General features: G+C 38.2%; 2 protein-coding genes and 1 long non-coding RNA gene across 9 annotated transcripts in view; all 3 read right to left on the bottom strand.

The window, feature by feature from the left end:
• kiaa0586 (KIAA0586 ortholog) overlaps positions 1-5,129 on the bottom strand; it is a 204,575-nt gene extending 199,446 nt beyond the window's left edge. For 6 of the 7 annotated variants that reach the window (XM_064336570.1, XM_064336561.1, XM_064336598.1 and 3 more), the window contains exons 1-5: positions 4,588-5,129; positions 4,028-4,092; positions 3,286-3,352; positions 1,411-1,477; positions 568-766 (exon numbers count right to left, since the gene is read on the bottom strand). In XM_064336570.1, the coding sequence (XP_064192640.1) occupies positions 568-766; positions 1,411-1,477; positions 3,286-3,352; positions 4,028-4,092; positions 4,588-4,939 (750 nt within the window). In that variant the 5' untranslated portion in view covers positions 4,940-5,129. The remainder of the gene's footprint in view (positions 1-567; positions 767-1,410; positions 1,478-3,285; positions 3,353-4,027; positions 4,093-4,587) is intronic. The other variant, XM_064336551.1, reaches the window with a different exon arrangement.
• Positions 5,130-11,486: 6,357 nt separating this feature from the next.
• Positions 11,487-14,564, bottom strand: LOC135241887 (uncharacterized). Its single transcript, XR_010326150.1, has 6 exons — positions 14,453-14,564; positions 14,181-14,216; positions 14,014-14,081; positions 13,572-13,630; positions 13,244-13,287; positions 11,487-12,966 (listed from the first exon to the last, which is right to left on the bottom strand). It is a non-coding gene; the product is annotated as an uncharacterized LOC135241887 (long non-coding RNA).
• A 330-nt stretch (positions 14,565-14,894) lies between these two features.
• On the bottom strand, positions 14,895-19,562 carry LOC135251629 (uncharacterized membrane protein YttA-like). Its single transcript, XM_064329677.1, has 13 exons — positions 19,369-19,562; positions 18,270-18,331; positions 17,857-17,958; positions 17,663-17,684; positions 17,459-17,535; positions 17,303-17,380; positions 16,885-17,057; positions 16,422-16,554; positions 16,190-16,267; positions 15,872-16,044; positions 15,406-15,505; positions 15,213-15,290; positions 14,895-15,071 (listed from the first exon to the last, which is right to left on the bottom strand). Exons 5-13 carry the CDS (start codon positions 17,486-17,488, stop codon positions 14,895-14,897), a joined length of 1,020 nt encoding a protein of 339 aa, XP_064185747.1. The 5' UTR covers positions 17,489-17,535; positions 17,663-17,684; positions 17,857-17,958; positions 18,270-18,331; positions 19,369-19,562.
• Between the last annotated feature and the right edge of the window lie 405 nt (positions 19,563-19,967).

Here is a 19,967-nt window from a genome sequence, read left to right as displayed (position 1 = left end):
GACATCAATACCCAAAAACTACACCCTGCATTAATACCCCAATACTACACCCTACATCAACACCCAAAAATTACACCCTGCATTAATACCCCAATACTACACCCTACATCAACACCCAAAAACTACACCCTGCATGAACACCCCAATACTACACCCCAAATCTACACCCAAAAATTACTCTCTGTACTAACACCCCAATACTACACCCTATATAAACACCCCAAAACTACACCCTGGCATTAACACCTCAAAACTACACCCTGTATGAGCACCCTAAAACTACACCTTGCATTAACACCCCAATACTACATCCTGAATTAACCCCCCAAAACCACACCCTGCATGAGCACCCCAAAACTACACCCTGCATTAACACCCCAATACTACACCCCACATCTACACCCAAAAATTACTCTCTGTACTAACACCCCAATACTACACCCTATATAAACACCCCAAAACTACACCCTGGCATTAACACTAAAAACATCCTGCATGAGCACCCCAAAACAACCAACAGGAACAATGCTGTGCAGTAACTGCAGTGTGTGAGTGGGCTGTATTAACCTTCAGGAGCGGTGCAGTGACAGTGAGGGCCGCAGCAGTGACGGCTGCAGCAGCAGCACCAGCCCCCTGGTCCCCAGGGAAAAGTGCAGGAGGCTGGGGTCCCAGGAGAGGTGGGGGTCCCTGGGGTGCCTGGGTGGCAGACAATGGCCGGTTCAGCAGCTGCACCTTCACCTCTCGCCTCAAAGGGGCACTGTTAGACCTAGTAGAAAGGGGGAGGGGCGGGGCAGCTGTTCAGAACCTCCAGAACCTCCAATTGTACACAAATCCCAGTCTCTGTTTATCATCAGTGTGTGAACCAAAGACAATAGCGTAGCAGTGAAATCACCTTTTTTTTCTTTTTTTTTCTTTTTTAAGTAATCAAAAAAAACACAAGTGTCTGAAAATACACACAAGTAAAAAATAAACTTGCTTTAGAGATGGGTTTATAGTATGATTAGACAAACACAAGGAAAGCCACCTCACGTATGGCAGCCACCTAGACAGAACATCAAAGCAGTATGCTCTTTGAATGACACTGGTACAAAAGTGACGTTAAGAGAAACTGACTACAAGAAGAGGAAATTCATGTCACACTTAATTTTTTTGCCAAAGAGTACATCAATAATGGAAGACAGGAAAGAACTGAACATTCTGAAATTCACATTTAAGTGAACTGTTTGTACATAAATATTGGCACGCCTCCGTGTTACACTGTCTTAAACAATTAAACCAGACAAAGTGAAATTTTCAAAAACATTGTTGGTGCATCAAGACACACGAAAGTAATATCAGGTTTGATGCGGTACAGAGCACAGTGAAGGACTCCAGCGTTTCATTTCCTCTGCCTGATGCTTTGTTCCTAACCTCTGCTTTAAGACCGCCCGCACAGCCTCTTTGTTTCCAGCGTACTGGGATATCAGCACATCTTGTCCTGCAAGAAAATAAAACAGATGGAGAACGGCACGGGTAGTGAGCGCGCGGGACTGCAGGGAAAGGGCTGAGCGTTCCTCACCACAGGCGCGGGAGAAGAACGGAGTGGCGTGCGGATAAACTATGGCCACTCCAGGCCCTGGGGACCCAGGCTGGATCAAACTGATACCGCTGTCGTATCCTGAAGTGAGGTCAAAATGATCTCCTAAGACTCTCATAAAAACTGCCCAAAAGAGTGGAAATGTGGGCACGGTTATTTTGAGGGTCTTGGGTTCGGGAAGCAAAAACTCCATTCTCTTTTTTACAGTGACTGTGTAACGAGAATCACTAATCACAGCCATTTCCTAACCTTAGGATGGGCATGAAACTCTCCCAGTTGCACAACAGCACTGAAAAAAGTGCATTGAAAAAAAGCCAAGGATACAAGACATGGGACGGTACATAACAATTTTAGAAGGTACATAAACTACCAATCCCTAAGAGCATTGCAATAGGAATCATCCTGTAACAGAGCTCAATTATCTGTAGGTCAGCCATTTTGTTTAAGTAAAGTTAGGTAGACCAGTCATCAAATCACTCCGTCAGACTGTCACCCTTAGCACCACCCATGTTTCCACTCCATAAGCTCTGGGCCATGCTATTACCATAGTAGCAGGTGCTGTGGTTCATGGCTACTGTAGTATTTGAAATACCAAACCAAGGCCATAACATTACTCTACTGTGACATTTTGTAATCCAGGAGACTTCAGTGATTCTCTGTTGTGAAAATTGTGGTTATTGCCAAGATTAAAATCTATGATCTGGAGAATCTGCATCAAAAAACTCTTCTGGACCCCTTAGTGCCACCTATATTTCCACTCTATACAAGAGCAAGACGTGGCAAAAGGAACACACACAATGCAGGTCCTCACCGATAGGGGGGTCTAAATCTGCCTTAGTGGGGAGTCCTCGAAAATATTCAGAAAAACCAAAGCCAGAAAGACAGGGATTTACCATAGGCATAACCTTATAGTGTGGCGGTATATACTGGCACCGCACAGTATATAACCCGTGGGAAATTTAAACTGGCAAAGAACCCTTCAGGGCTTGAGCTCTGGAGATCAGACCTGGGCACCTCATTTTTAAACAGATAGGACTGGTGTAGGTATACATCCACTACCTATTAATCACCAGCCAGGGTGCTTGATAACGAAATGGATTATCAATAACCTATGTTCGTCTGGCAATATTGGCAGACACTAATATTGATATTGCCCAGTATAACGTTACAACACAAATACAAACAGTAACAAAGTTTCCAGATTCATGAAAGTAGATGTGCACAGACATCAACTTATGATAGAAAAATGTAACTCATTTCATATGCATGACAAAATATTTAAACATGTTTATTGAACAGAGAGCACGAGTCCTGAGAACTACAATCTCTGCAAAGCTTTGCTTGTAAGCGGCTGGTAGAAACATACACGAAAAATAAATAATAAATAAATGAGGTTCAGATAACTAAGATAGGGCTAACCTTTGAGCATTGCAGTTTCAATAAATTTAGAGTATCAGCAGCTCATCAAATGCTCTGCCTCTCCAACGCATGTATGTTGCATCTTCATGCCAGTTGTAATCTTAGTATCTGGCAAATACTGACAAGTTCATTTCTAGCCATCATAGGGCCAATACCAACACGGTTACAATATTATCGTGCACCTCTACATACCAGCCAGTTATAAGCAGGAAGATTTGGTCGCCAGACAGGCAATAAATGTACTTGTCACGTGAAAGTCTCAGGGATTTCTCCCCAAACAGGATTTTTACCTTTGAGCATACTGCCCCCTGGCAGGCTACTGTGGGAAAGTGGCTGCTTTCCATCAGTATTTGAAGCCTAGACAAAAGATAAACACACAAAGAACAGTTCTTTAACCTGGCCAAAGTCACCATGTGAAATTTCAGTTTAAATAAAACTACAACTAAACAGTGAAATATCTGCCTATTTCACAAAAAAATTGTTTTCATGTGACAAATTTATCTTGTTAGTTTTTGTCATTTTGTCTTTTCTTTTAGATATTTTCTCTTGAACATGAGAAAATGGCAAAGTGAAATTTCAGAAAATGGTATTTGCTTTCGTTTTTTTACAGGGATTGAAATCGCCCACATGGTTGGGACGTATCTGCCAATCTCTCAAATTAAGTAGAAGCCAATTAATTAAAAAAATTATTATTGCACGCCATGGCAAGTCAGACATGTTAAACATGACGGTAGATAAACATAATCACAATAGTGATTTTCCTTGCCAGTATATATATTCATTTCACTGTTATTGAATTTTAAAATGAATTTTTTAAATGAGAATTCCAATGATTTACTGAAGCAGAATGTTTGTGATGGTACCAAACACTAAAACCTAGGAAATGTAGAGGAATTGAGCGGTTATTAAACTATTAAAACTATTAGCGTTAAATTATTATTCAAGTATATGTAAAAACGGAAATGTAACTAATCACTTTCAATGCTGTCTAAAAGTTTTTAAACTAAATAAATCCATCCATTAATTACGTGCCTGACTGACCGAGTCTTCTCCAGGTCCATTTTTTACTTTGGGGTCGCCCCGCTGCACTTTAGCCTCTGTTGAATGTTAAAATACAAGGAAATGAAGTACTACCGTGACGGAGCACTTAATATGTAAAACATAAATGTAAATATAATGTATAAATGAATACAGCAGTACAATTTCATTGCAGCCACTTCTTACATATTCATGACAAAGCAGCACAGTATTGCAGTTACAGACCACATGGTGGCGCAAAAAATAGTGTGCTTCTTGGTTTCGATACTGGATCGGCAAACAGCTGATCTAGCAGAACTTTGAAGTCATCCACAGCCAAAGTATTTTCTGTTTCTCAAAGTGAAAAAATCTTCTAAACGGAAATCATACACCAATGTTAGCTGCGGTAAATGCTAACCAGATCATGATTAAACCAGGGGTTAACGTGTATGTTGCCACTACGTCTCCATAGTGACTAATCAGTTTGGTAGTAGCCAGTTAGCACAATACCAGAGAGCTGTCAAGCGCAAAACATTAACATGGACAATAAAATATCGATCATAACAGTTACTTACTGTCCGATGAAGTTGCATTTAGCATTTCCGGAGGGGCGGCTAGTGGTTTGTTTGCTGGCAAAGCTGGGGGCACATATGTTTGTTCTTGTTCCAGGACAGTTTCTGTTGTTGCTTCCATGGATGGGAGTGTAACTTCACGCAGTCTCTTCACGGAAATCGTAACTCTATCGTTACAACCAGGGTCGACTGAGGTAGTTCCAAAATTCCGTTTATCAAAGCTGCTCTGGTTTAGAAATGGAATTCTAGTTGCGCGAATTAAAACATCTCCAGCGTCCGAGCTTGATGTAGACTCGTCGAGACTGTCTAATGTTGATGCCTCCATATAATTTGCACTCAAAACGACATTTGACATTGCATCTGCGGTTATTTCCTACAGTCCTCTTGTCAAGATTAAAACAGTAAACGATGACGTTAATGGAATAGCTAAATGTTTGGCTGACTAGCCAAACTTATTGTTTTCAGTGCAATCGCTAGTTTAAAAAAGGTTTCCCGCCCCTTAAGCTGTAACTTGGATGTGACTTCAAATAGGAAGTAGTTTAACGTAGCTCCGTGAAGCTGGCAATTGTTGCTGGCAACAATTGGAGACTTCCGGTTAGAGGATTTCAAACTAAAAGCTCGGTAAATGCAATGATTTCTTAAGTGCGATTTCTTTTCTCTTCTTGTAAATAATACAGTTGGATATAATTACACATTATATACTCATATTTAAACCCATACCTTTAACATTTTTCTGGAAAATCACGTTCCCAGCAATTGTTGCTGGTGTTTTAGTGTAGCCCGGCCATGCATTGCTATACACTGTCAGTTCAGTACTGGCTCATTTGCATACCAGTTACCATAAGCATGACATAACAGCTGTCGTAACCAGTCACGACTTGCGGCAGATGTTATAGCAGTGTCAGAATGGGAATTATGGGGATGCGTGCACTTCCCTGGTGGGGGGGGGGGGGGGGGGGGGGTGATGTTGTGATGATTTTGAAAGGAGATATAGGAGATATACGTGTGGTCGCTACTGCTCGCACCTGCTCACTGAAATGCTCCTAACTTACATTGTGACAAGTTTAATTTACTTAATTCTGAAAGTAATTTGACATCCATCCATCCATCCATTATCTGTACCCGCGTCTCCTGGTCAGAGTCACAGGGGGCGTTGGAGTCTATCCTGGCATGCATTGGGCGAGAGGCAGAATTACACCCTGGACAGGGCACCAATCTATCGCAGGTCATTTGACCTGTTATTACATTAAAGGTTGAAGTCATCATTCATATAAAAAGTTTTAACCCCCGGTTGATGTATCAGCAACATTTATTGCATTATCCATTCAGTTATTACATTAACCAACAGTTATTACATTATAAAGGACAAAGTTATTACATTAACTGTTTTTCCCACAGTGCACAGGCAGTACTGCCACCGTGGGCTATGCATGGCAAATTGTGGTCACTCACTCACTCACTCACTTACTCACTCACTCACTCATGGACGACCTCTGAGGGATGTTTTGTGGGACGCATGAACAGGTGGCGCTTCATTTTGTAGGACGCATGCGCAGGTGGTACGCCACAAGATTTTTAAGCACAGCTTTATCGCCTAACGTTACTTTAGCTAACCCTAACATGTTAGCGTTTCGCCTACTTTAGTTAACCAACTTAGCGTGTACGGATTGCCTACTTTAGTTAACCTAGTTAGCGCGTACGGATGCTATCCTGCACGCATGAGTTGGAGCTAAGGACACAAAGTTACAACCACCGATACAGATGTATGGACATACGGAGGACAACAAATAACGTTACAGAGGTGAGGACATGTCATGGCTAGCTAGCTATATAGTTAGCCAAGTTTTACTCATGACACTTTGTACAGCTGTGCTGTGGGTCTGCACAGTTTTGTGCTTGTTCTTTAACCTATTAATGAAGTTTTCAGAAAAAACACCCCTTCAAAGTAAAAACTTAAAAGTTCAGTAGACTTCACCCTCACATTATCATCAGTATTTGCAGCCTCTGATCTAAGTCAATCAAATTGACATAAAACAATGTGTATGTGTATTCAACAGGAACCCAAAGGGTTAAGTAAATATTTTGGACACTGATGACAGAGACCACAGATCCTAATCCTCAAACAGGTTTAAGCCCAATTTGTCTTTTACCACTTACTTATAAAAATGAAAAACTACACATAAAAAAAGACTTCACACTACAATAAAATAATTATGAACTTTCCCATATATATGTGCACACTTTTTGTGGTACATGGTCTTACATAAACTATTATGTAAAATTTAAATTCAAATAGCTGCTTTAATCGCTAATTGAACTATAGTAGTGATGCCAATGATGCTAGGAAGGCTAGGAAGGCAGACGCCTGGCGGTTGTTGCTGGAGCCCTATCCCAGTGTGCATTGGGTGAGAGGCAGGAATACACCAATCTATTGCCAATTGATCACACACACCATTCACTCACCATTCACTCACACACTTATACTGTACCTACGTTTCAGTTATTCCCCCCAGTTGTCAGGTTTCCATTTAGGTACTCTGTGACCTTAGACCTTTGTGTTTCCCATTGGTATGTTTCTTGATGTGTCTCTTTGGAATGATTTAAAGATTTACACATTTTTGGTAAAGTTCTTTTGGTGCTTTTTACATGTTAGTGTGTAATAAATTAAGCCAGGTAGAAGACATATTGGAGAAAAAGTATTTATTTGCACAAAGGGTTATACACATTAAAACAATCATTGGTTACAGAAAGATGTTGGTTTTGTCTGAAGCTTTAGAACAAAGTGAATGCTACTTTAGGAGAAAAAATTTGAATAGGTGCGAAAAAGCTAAATACAAAGTGCAACAAGTCTTATGAGTTTCTTTTTCAAGAATTTATATACAGCTGATACAAGCCCACATAGTACAAGTTTGAAACAAAAGATATAAAATATGCCTGATTTTAATATTTCATGCTATACAGTGAATGCAACTTCAGACACAAAAGTACTTTTTTAGAAGAAGAATGAGTGAGATGTAAAATGCCTAATAGTTTCAAGTTGCACGGATTCTGTGAAGGCTTTTGTCCAGAGAAAATGGTTGCTGCTGTTGCTCCCTGCAGAAGCTAAAATGTTATGCTAAGTGGGTACATCGAGAAAAGGCAAGGGGGCAGGGCACACCCCTGAACAGCCCACAGCCCTGGTCACAGCTCTATTGCAATATAGCAACAAGAATCATGCTAGGCTAATATCAGACATTTCCAGTGAGACCGTTCAAGCCTTATAACAGTTGGGGGCTTTGTCAATCAGAAAACTGCAGAGCATGAGAGTTTCAGTGTTAGCAGCAAATACCCAGCTTTAAAATAAACAAGGAAAGACCTTTTCATAAAAAAATAACAAATTAAAAATACCCACCATCATGATAGTATTATATTTCTTCAAATAAAGAAAAATCCAAAATCCCTAAATTCACATTGTGTTCTTTATATTACGTTGAGGTGTCTATGAGGAGCTTTAATATTTATTTATTTATTTATTTGGAATTTACTCACTGTTTTGAAAATTAAAATAAATGCTTATACTTTTGAACCCTTTGAGATTCGTGTAGCGTTTCTTTTTCCTGGTGATGAGATTTTCAAAAAACGGCTGAGAGTTGACCTGAAAACAGTTCAAGCTTGCAAGGCCATACGGTTAATCAGACATTACAAAAACCTCCACACTCTATGGGACACCATTTAGGGAAAAAATAATCCATATGGTGTACAATTGTTTTGGTTGCTTGGCACATATATTGGTTTGATATGCGCATGTATTGGTTTTTCATTGACACATCTGTTGGTTCGTCAATTACGTCTATATTGGTTTGTCACTGACACATTTATTGGTTTGTCATTTATGCATATTGGTTTGATATACGTATGTATGAATTAATAATTAATACATATATTGGTTTATTGCTTACATATATTTTAGTTTGACATAGATACTTGTATATTGGTTTGTTATTTGCGCATTTATTGGTTTGATTTGTGCAAATATTGTTTTGTCATTGTTGTTTTTATATTGGTTTGTTATTTACACATCTGTTGGTTTGATTGTCATGTATTGTCACTGGTTTATTTCACATTTATATTGGTTTGCTACACGCATGTATTTTTTAGTCATTCATGCATTTATATTGGTTTCCTATTTAGACATATATTATTTTGTTCATTATGTTTATTGGTTGGCTTTACTTTCATATTGCATTAATATATGTATGTATTGGTTAGTCATTTGCGCATATACTGGTTTTTAATTTATGCATCTATTGGTTCGATTATGATGTATATTGGTTTGATATAGGCATGTATTAGTTAATCATTTGCACATTTATTCGTTTTTTATTGGTTTTATTTACATTTAAATGTATTTGGTTAAGTTTAGGCAAAATGAAAATTTAAGGATTACATAATGTCTAATGAACCATATGGCCTTATACACATGAAATATGGTCGGATCAATTATCATCCATTATTTGGAGATCTCATTGTTAGGGAAAACATTTGCTATATACATGTTAAAAGGTCCAGAGATGTAAGCATTTTTTCAATCTTTCAGTAGTAATCATTTTAATCAAATTAGAGGGAACATTGAAAGATATAAAGCTCCCAATAGACACCTAACCATCCTTTAAATGCTTAGTGTATTTGCTGTGACCTTGTAATGACTTATTTTTATAGTATATTTAAACATATATTGTACAGTAGAGAAGAATTCAGTTAAATGAATGTTACTTTTTTTAATAACAAACCAAAGTACTAGCATTTGTTTTTATTTCTACCTACAATTGCACAAAAAGATTACTTTTACTTAGAAATAATATTAAGACATGACCTCAAAATAGTCTTCTTTGTCTTTGGTTACAATGAATAAATTATTTTACAATGTGGGAGGTGGAGAGAGATGGAGTGGTAGTTAAATTGACTGAAATCTTATCTAGCTTGTTATTTTTAAATCACCAATAGCCTGAAACCTTTAGTCTGTGTAAGTAAAATAGGCACTAAAGTTGCAAGAAATATGGCAGAGTTAGATGTGTGGAGCCAAATAAGCAGATTGTTGCAAGTTTATTCCCAGCAAGCAATTGCAAAGAAGCTTAAGATTTCCAGGTTCAGTGTTCAGTACACACTTTGAAGGGTCCAGCTGATGGGCAGTAGTGTTAACAGGAGAAGACCAGGCACAAGACATAATTAGTGTTGTTTAGCAAAAGAAAGCATCATAAAACTGCACCACAACTACAAGAAGAACTCAATGCAAATAGAGTTAAACCAGTTTCCCCATAGCGAAATGGTGCCTAATATCTGCTGGTCTAAAAGGATGTGTATCTGCGAAAGAGCCCTTTCTACGTGCTGTTAAGAAGATGAAAAGACTCCAGTGATTCAAGCACCATCAACACTGGACCAAGAAAGATTGTGAAAAGGCAGATAAACACCCTTTTTCACCAGCAGGTTGTAGTTGCTATTTCTCTGTAGTCAGAGAAACTGGTTTCTCTCTAGTTGCATTCAGTTCTTCATATACTGTAGTGCAGTTTTATGATGGTCTATTTTGCTACACCACAAGATATTTGTCCAACTGGTACCTACTAATGGTAAACAAACACAGAGCTCAGTTCACCCTGTCCAGAATAGGGTTACTGGGACCCATCCCTGGATCCAGGCTTGGGGGTGGTGTCTGCAGGCGATCACCTAGTGCCCGGGCAGCCCACGTACCTCAGCCAGGCCAAGCCCAAAAAGATTACATGGGACAATCGTGTGGGCCCACTCCCCGTAAGGTTCAGGGTAGGGATCAGGTGCAATGCCCATCAGGAATGAGGGAGCAACAGGGTAGATCCGGGTGTCCTCTGCCCTGACGACGGAAACTGATTTTTGGTTCAGGGAATGTTACCTCACTGGTGGGGAAGGAGGCAGAGCTGGTGTGTCAGGCTGAGCGATGCCAACTAAATATAGTTGGACTCACCTTTACACACAGTGTTAGCTCTGGAACAAAACCCTGGATCTACCCTGTTTGCCCCCTTCTTGACAGGTATTGCACCCGATCCCTACTCTGAACCTAGCGGGTGGTGGGCCCACATGGTTGTCTCACGTAATATTTTCGAGCTTGGCCCAGCAGAGATATGCGGGCTGCCCAAGCACCAGACACTCACCTGTGGACACCACCCCCAAACCTGGCTCCAGGGATGGGTCCCGGTAACCCTATTCTGGACAGGATAAACTGAGCTCTGTGTTTGTTTACCATTAGTAGGTACCAGTTGCACAAATATCTTGTGGTGTAGCAAAATAAACCATCATAAAACTGCACCAGAGTAAGAACTCAACACAACCAGAGAGAAACCAGTTTCTCTGACTACAGTGAAATGGCAACTACAATCTGATGGTCAAAAAGGGTGTTTATCTGCCTTTTCACAATCTTTCTTGGTTTCAGTGTTGATGGTGCATGAATTCTTCTTCTTAACAGCGCGTAGAAAGGGCTCTTTCGCAGATACACATCCTTTTAGACTAGCAGATATTAGTAGCCATTTCGCTACGGGGAAACTGGTTTAACTCTTAGTTGCACTGACTTCCTGTAGTTGTGATGCAGTTTTATGATGGTTTCTTTTGCTAGACAACAGAAGTTATGTTTTGTGCCTCTTGATCTTCCTGGTCTTCTCCTGTTAACATTACTGCCCATCAGTTGGATCATTCTGAGTGTGTGCTGAACAATGCACCTGGAAAACATAAGCTTCTTTGCAATTTCTCACTGGGAATAACCTTTTGCCACAATATGTTTACTTACTCACATCAAGCCAACTGACAACTGCTCCTTATTTTTGATATTTATTGTAATTTTAGGGCCTATTTTAATTGCACTATTGACTAAATTGGGTATTGGGTTACCTATGGTTTAAGAAAAACTAACGGTAGGTAAAATTTCACTCTTTCATTACCCCTCCACGTCCTTCCCACCCCTCCACCTCCCAATAAAACAATACTGATCAATTGTATTTGAAGTCAAAGGTGGCTATAGTCATGTCTGGGATTATTTTTTAAGTAAAACTCATCTTTTTGTGTTATTGCAAGTAAAATTAGAAAATAAATGAGTATACATATACTCTAATGATTTGTCATTCAATAAATGCACATATATTAACAGCATTCCTTTTTTTAATACTATAGGTGGCCAATTACTTTTGGCCTGTACTGTAAATATATATACACATATATGCACATACACACGCAGTGAGCTCCATACTGTTGGTGACACATTCTTTCATGATTAGTCTGTACTCCACAATTTTGGATTTTTAATCAAACAACATGTTTCAACATGTAGAAACTACAACACGTTTTATACATAGTCCCTCCATTTCAGGACACCATAATGTTTGGGATAAATGACTTCACAGGTTTTCTGATTAGTCAGGTGCTAAAAGGGCTGTTAGTTCTACATGATGAAACCAAAATGGATTAAAATACCCTGTAATAAATGCTGAGAAGCTGCACTTTAGCGACATGGGCATTGTTTAATTGCAATTCTGAGACTGAGTACAGAGCCAAATCCAGAAAAAATATATGTCTCTGTCCCAAACATTATGGAGCTCACTGTATATAATATGATCATGATTGTGGGTATTTTTAAAAATGTCTTTCCTTGACTGGGTATCTGCTGATGAAACACCAAAACTGATACAGCTTTTCAATTTGTCGGTTGACAAAGACCTCAACTGTTATGGCCTGAATTGTCTCACCTGAAGTGGCTGCTATTGGTCTAGCTGGCTTCCTGTTGACTTGTGGTAGAAGAGCTGCTACAAGGGACGTAGGCTGTTCAGGGGGCGTGGCCTGCTCCCATACTAGAATTTTTTAAGCGGACTTAGCATAATATCTCATCTTCTGCAGGGATCAACAGCTGCAGCCCTTTCCTACAGACAGAAGCCAAGGAAAATGTATACAACTTTAGCACTAATAAGTAGTGTGCATTTCACTCACTCGCATTCTCAAAAAGTATATATTGTTTAAAAGGAGCCTTCACATTGTATTTCAATTTACTCAAGCTTCATTCGTTTAAGCGTGTTCATTTTTTACACCTTTTATTTTAAAACTTGGTCCTTGTTTTGATTTTCATGTACTTTTTCTCAAAAGCATTTTTGTTTGTAAAGTAATATTCACTTTGTATTAAAACCAGAATCCTTAACAACCAGAAACATTTGCAATTTTTACCTAAACCAAACGATATTTCACCCTTGAAGTACATTTTTCTCTTCTATTACTGCAGGATAGTGATAATCACAATAACAAATATTCACTTTCTTAATCATTTTAGTAAAAGTATTTCTGATTCCCTCTGCGGACTCTGAAGGCTGGCTGTCTCCCTTGGCGGTGTCGATCCACTGCCTTTCATTTGTAGGAAAAGGAATTGTAGGAAAAGGAGGAGAAATTCATGTTTTCAGTTTTTCATCAAATAAATTAACTAAGAATTGGAAATCAAACACTTCACAGATATTTAGTGTCAGACCAGGCTAATAACTGACTAATTCAAACATCCAAATCCATTCAAATAAATGTCGGTTCAAATGATGACTGCACCTCCAATTGTGATGCACCACCAATTACGATGAATTATATGAATTAATCACAGTTATATTCACAGATACTGTGTTAAAAAACTCACCGATCTGTCTGAATTATACTGAACACCTCCCTGAGCAGTGGCATCTGGAAGGGACAGATCATAAAATGACCAGGGAGAAGACAATAAATCTTAAATGACAATTTATTAAAGTACACGGGAAAGACTTGAGACCAGTAACAGACTTCAACCGCCTGATGACTTGCATGCTTGCAATGACACAAGAAGTATCCTGCCAACTGAAACCCTCCCTGGGTGACATTAAGCAGTTTGTTGCTGCTCTGTGGGTATCCCAGTACATGGGACACAACCACACAATGGAATCCTGTATCATAGCAGGATGTACTATTCAACGGGGCCCAGAACTCACCTAGTGCCCAATAAGATGTCTGGGAACACTGAGCCAACTTTTCATTCAGTGCATCCAGTCTGAAAACCAACAAATGCATTTCAGGCAAAATCCAGTATTTACTATGGATTTCATTGATTCAGTTATGAATCAAAACCATGTTTCGGCTAATGTGATGTAAAGGTTTTTTTCACATGTTAACATTAGGTAATTGTTCGTTAGTGAGCTAAATTACATGAAGCAAAATTGCGTGTTTCAGCCTCAGATTCCTTATGTTCCTTCTGATTTCTGTCCCTAGTCTTTACCCTACAAGAACTTTCAGCAATTTGGAACCCAGTCTAGTGAATTTACACTCGCCACCTGACTGATTGTATTCAGCCTCTGATTAACAGATTTAATCATTTGTTATTTGTCTCAGTATTGGTCACTGTCCAATTTCAGTGGAATTCTCTACTGAACCCACCTTCTCTGCAGATCTGCTGTCTTTCTCCTTTCCCTGGCTAGCTGATTCTCAGCGTCTCGATAAGCCATCTGGAGGCATAGAGAGAGAGGAATTAACATCCGGCTATGGTCAGATGCATGAAGTAGCTAACCTGCTCATAAAAATGTGATCGTGTCCGGATGTCTTACCAAATTATCCTGTGCTCTGCCCTGAAAATGTCTAATCTGAAAAGAGAGAACTCACCGGATTAATTCATTCTTGATTGATTGAATGTAAGTCAGAACATAAACCATGGAGATGAATATGGAAATACAAACTTCTGCACTTGGTTAATGTACACTATGGTCATGAAAATCCCTATTTCATGTGAAAAAAGTAAACTGCTATTACACTGGAAAATATGAAACAAATGTTATTACACTGTCATATACGGCTGTTAGTTCTGGGTAAATTTGCTCACCTCATTCTTCAGAAAATGTTGGCGCTCTTTAGTGACTTTGATTAAGTCGTCTTTATATGCTACGAATTTCCCATTCGCTTGGGCTGTTCTGGCCTCTTCCTCAGCCAGTTTCCTGTGACATACAAGAGTCCAAGAGATTCAGCAAAGCAGAAATTCCAACTTTCCACTGTACAATTCATTTTTAAGGAATCACATTTCCTTAAAATAGCATGATGCAGTACACGTTACTCCAACTAAATTTTTGTATTTAGACTATGCCTCCAAACAGTTGGTGCTGTCTGTTATAACTAGCGGTGGAAGTTTCACACAGAAACATCAGCAGCACTCAAATTTGAGATTTCTTTATACTATGTCACTGCAGCTAACATTATTAAAACACCAAAATAATTTTTACGTCTGTCACCTCAAAGTCCATCTTGTGCATGGTCTTTTTGCTTGATACTTACTGCAGTAAAGCGGTCTCCTTCTCATCCATCTTAATGGTCATTGTCTCAAGCTTATTCTGGAGGGTCTCAATCTCATTCTGATGGATGCTATGCTCCTGCATGGTGTTCTCCTTCAGCCCAAGCATCTCCTCAGTCGAATCTTTCACCATTTGCTGGAAGGCCTTGCAAGACTCCTTTTAAAAATATGAAATCACTTAGTTGTTGCCTTTTTAGCACTTTTTGATATTTTTGGGCATCTCATATGATAACAATGTTCATACAGCATTATTGAAAATGTTAGCATGTGGGCCAAAAAGCCCAAATCAGCTTCTTACCTTCAGACCTTCATTTTCCGATTTGGCAGAGGATGATATTTTTTGTGCGCTTGCCAGATGTTCTAACAGTTCCTTGATCTAAATTGGACAAACAAAGGGAACATGAAAACCAATAAATTATTAAATCAAATCCAAAATAACACACAAGTGATATTTGTACTGGGAGAAGTACTACACTAGCATTTGCTGTCACCTGAGCCTTGTCTGATCCCTGTTTCTCTTCCCAATCCAAATCAGTTTCCTTTAATTTGGCCTCTGTCTCCTGGAGGAGGTCCTTCTCCTGAGCAAGTGTGCTAAGAGACACAGACCACAGCAGAGCAGGGAGAGTTAAGTCCTTGAGTGCACAATTATTATCAATATTATAATTGCTACTCCTGTACTCTCAAATACTTTCATTATGTCCCATAGCTAGTTACATCCTCCATAAAGTTTTGAACAAATTATGAATTTACAATACGAAGATCCAGTTTCTAGAATTTTGCATGACAAATCTAGGATTAAGTCTGTTTTATCAGTTACTTTTAATAAGGACAATGTGTGTCGACTGTTTAAATAAGTATCATTACAACTATTATTATTACACCACCATTACCCTGGATTGATTTTTATGTCTGTCACGTCAAAGCCCATTTTTTACAACAGTTTTACTTGATATTTACTTCTGTAAAGTGGTCTCCGTTTCCTGCGCCTGAATGGTGACCATGTTTAGCTGGGTCTTGAGGGCGTTCATCTCTTCATGGTGTGCACTACGCTCCTCTTCAACGATTGTCTTGACCCTAAAGATTTCCTTAGCCGAATTCACGGTCATTGCCTGGAAGGCCTTGCTGGTTTCCTGTTTTAAATATGAAATTGTGGAAACAAGAAATTGCTGCATGGCAAACACTTGACTTTCAGCCATTATTCACACGATCAGAAGGTTAGCAAAGTGCTATTGACAATGTTGGCTTGTGGATTAAAGGCCCATTTCAGCTTCTCACCTTCAGCATCTCGTGTTCAAATTTAGTGGAGTGCAGCAGTGTTGTCATGTCAGTCCAACATTTTTTGAGTAGCTCAAACTGGAATTGGAGAAGCAAATGAAAGGACACATGATGATCAGCACTGTTCCCAAATCTTTCTCAGTATGTGTAGAAACACAAAAACAAAATAAACAAGTGATTCATGCAATGGGAAAAGAATTAGAGTGAATTTGGATTAGCTGGACTTGTTCACCTGGTTCTTGTATGAACTCTCTTTTTCTTCATGTTCCGTGTTCATTTTCTTTATCTTCTGTTCAGAAGCTTTAAATTCTGAGTTCAGTTTTTCTTCTGACTCCTGACGAAGCATCTTCTCCTGAACAAGTTTCCTAAGAAATGCAGACCACAGCAGTTGTGTTGAGAGTGTTGAAAAATAGTGTTGAGACTATTTTTACAGATTATTCTTTAAATGCCTTTATTATGTCCAATAACTGTATATATCCCCCACCACATATTTGAACAAATAAAAAAATAAAAAATTCAGTACGGACACAGTTTCTGCCATACTGTAGGACTTAATCCAGAATGAAGACTTATCTTATCAGTTAGATTTATATATTTACCAATATCACCAATATCATTGCAACTAAAATACAAAGAAATTATAAAACCATTATCCTGTCACTTCAAAGCCTATCTCCTCCATGCTTGAAACTTACTGCTGTAGAAAGCCCTCCCTCTGTTGCAGCCGTTTGGCAGTCATCTTCAGGCTGTTTTTTAGGATTTCTGCCTCCGTTTCCAGGTCTTTCACCTTGTTCTCCATGATGATCTTCAATCCACGATTCAGCTTATCTGAAGCCAAAGTTCTCTCCTCGTACGCCTTGCACGATTCCTTTTTGAAAAGTAAATTTCATAAAAAGAAATGGTCATTAGATATTCAAATTTTGACATATATATATAATTGCATATAATATACAATGCCTACAATAAATTCAACAAAATGTCTAAATGATGAACACAATTATTTCAGCCATGAATTACATGTAAAAATCACAGCTATAAAGGTATGTCTGATATAAAGATTTTGCTGTAGCACAATGCTAAGTATTATTGGAAATCACAATGTTCACTCTTTACTTTAAGAAGCCTGTTGTCCATCATGATGGAGGTTATGGTGTTCTGCATGCTCTTGAAATGGTCTTCAAGGTCTTCTTTCTAAAATGCGCAAGTGCGAGAAATAATTAGTTTAAAAGTATACCCAAAAAATACAGCAAAAGAGATTCTGAAACTCACCTTTTTCTGCAGATCTAAAATTTCATTCATGGCAGCGTTTCTTTCTGCAGATAGTCTTGCAACTTTCTTTTTAGTCCCTAAAGAAAATGAATACCCAAGGTTAAAATCAAACCTTGTTATTCACAAAAGTGCTGACATGTATAATCAATCCTGTAAGGTGTTATAAAATATATTAATGTGCTCAATAAATAGTTTTGAACTTACATTGGTATATCCTGTTTTTTACCTGGGGACAACAGAAGGGAGACAGAAGAGAAAAAAATAGTCAATACTCTTGACATTAACTTCACTGTAATACAGTAGCTGAACAAGTTTTGATCATGTAATCATCGAGAAGGTCATAGGTAATGGCTCTGAGACTATTTGCAGGCAGCAGACATAATGAAAGAACAGCTTACAGTTATCCCGGTGCTCCATATTGTCAACACCCATAGCAGGAGTAGGATGGTCTCTCCCAAGCTAGAGCTTGGTCTCCAGCCCTCTGGAAGGTGGGTGATGAGCTGAAAAAGATTTATAAAAACAATCCAGGTAAAACCAACCTGAGTCAGTCTCAATGCAATTTATACAACAACAAACTAAATCATTAATGATTTCACATAGCCTCAGCTGGGTATATAATAGGCCAATCCCCATCAGTTAAAATGCATTGATACCCGTCATCACTAAGGTTTTTTGAGGAAGAAAACTCATGTCAACTTGGTATTTGGGTGCACACTTGACACCAATTGCTTTTTGGTAATATGAGTATATCACATAATATAAATATATGCTGTAATTAAGAATAAATCCTTTAAAAACTAGCATAATCTACCGAGTCGGACAGCTGATGAAATTCTTCCGTAGAAAATGTAGAGATCACCGGGGAAATTTGCACTGGGGAAAAAATGAAAAGAAATATTATTGAAATCACAATTCAGAGAACAGCACCTTCTCTCAAATACAAGCAAAACAAGGTTCTGTACATTCCCTTAGAGGAAATCTTACTATTCTGTTTATTTTTGGAAAGGCAGGTTTCTTAAACCAATATGGAGAGATGGTTAGATATTTAACATAAAACTTATTCTGTATTTATACTTATGTCAATACATTATTATTCATGACAGCTGTAAATTTAAGATGAACAACAAATGTGTCCTGAAAAATCTTGATAGGAAAATAATTTTCTCTGATTAAGTGTCTGTTATAATTGATTGCCTACAATATTCTCAAGTAGCATCATATAGATTTAAGTGTCTGTTATAATTGATTGCCATCAATATTCTCAAGTAGCATCATACAAATATCATCAGATTCAAACAACTTCACCCCTACTCAACTTACCAAGTTTGAAAATTGTCACAGGTGTTAGAAAAAGGAAAAGGAAAAGGGAAAAGGGTAGGATAAGCAGCCGCCAGTGTGAAAACACGTTGGCTGGCATGCTCACATGCTATGCTAAATATATTTTTTCAACAACAATTCCTGAAAAAGAAGTACAAGTAACTTAACAAATTAAACCAATTATGTAACCAATACAATATTTCAAATATTGTTAAGAATAGCAATTGTGTGTAATTGAATCAGAGAGTTGCATATATAGTGAAGTACATCCATTGCGATGTCATAATACACAGAACTAAAACATAATAATCATTTAAAACATAATATTTACTGGAATTCTACAGAGCAGAAATAATTTTTCGAATGGCATCTACTGGCATCTTTGTTGCCAAGGCAACAGTATGCACCATATTCCATTAGGCACTTGAAATTCTATACTTGGAATATCAGCATTGCTCTCCATGGTGCTAAAATTGAAACAATGATAAATTGAAAAAATTACTCAATGATTAAAAACTATATTGTTGGCTTCCAACTTGATGTTTTTGCCAGTTAAATATGCAGTGGAAAAAACAGAATATGACTTTATTTACCCTTTTAAAGGGAATCTGTCTTGCTCAGACGAAACTTTAAAATGTGTCTTCTTTCTGCATGTTTGGAGCATACTGTATATAGTCCATGTATCTTTGACAATTCTCCCAGTCTGGAAAACTGCAGATGAATAAATGGATGAATTTATTTGATGATTAAAAACACATATACCATTGCACTGTAGTCATTACATACATTAATCCTCCTCCATTAATGTCCTCTAGTATAACACTTAACACACTACAAGATAAAAGCAAGACAACAACAAGACAACAAGCGAAGACAATACAATCAACATATAAATAGCAGGCGGCGCAGTAGCTATGTCAACATGCTCATGCTTTCTTGGTCATAAAAATTAAAATTGAATATTCTACATTGTACTTTGTAACCATTTCTTTAAGGCCACTTTAAACATGCTCTGTGATACACTCAATTTCAGATTTGTGGGCAGATTATTCCACTGTACTGCTGCACTGTAGAGAAATGTGTTTTTGCCCATTCAGCTATTGAATGCATCTCTGTTAATTTGACCTTTTCATCATGTGATCTTCATCAAAGATATATTTGTTTTATTGCATGTGACACACACACTGATCAC

The sequence above is a fragment of the Anguilla rostrata genome, chromosome 1, assembly GCF_018555375.3.
Source record: "Anguilla rostrata isolate EN2019 chromosome 1, ASM1855537v3, whole genome shotgun sequence".
NCBI lineage: Eukaryota > Metazoa > Chordata > Actinopteri > Anguilliformes > Anguillidae > Anguilla > Anguilla rostrata.
Note: the sequence above shows the minus strand (reverse complement) of the source record. Positions and strands in the feature narration are given on the sequence as shown.

Excerpts from the sequence above, each read along its gene's own strand:
- LOC135251629 (XM_064329677.1), bottom strand. The coding sequence starts at position 17,488 with ATGAATGAAATTTTAGATCTGCAGAAAAAG. Across the intron at positions 16,268-16,421 it reads AGAGTTCATACAAGAACCAG|TTTGAGCTACTCAAAAAATG; the intron begins GTGAACAAGTCC and ends CTCCAATTCCAG. Across the intron at positions 15,506-15,871 it reads ACGGAGACCACTTTACAGAA|CACACTTGCTCAGGAGAAGG; the intron begins GTAAATATCAAG and ends TGTGTCTCTTAG.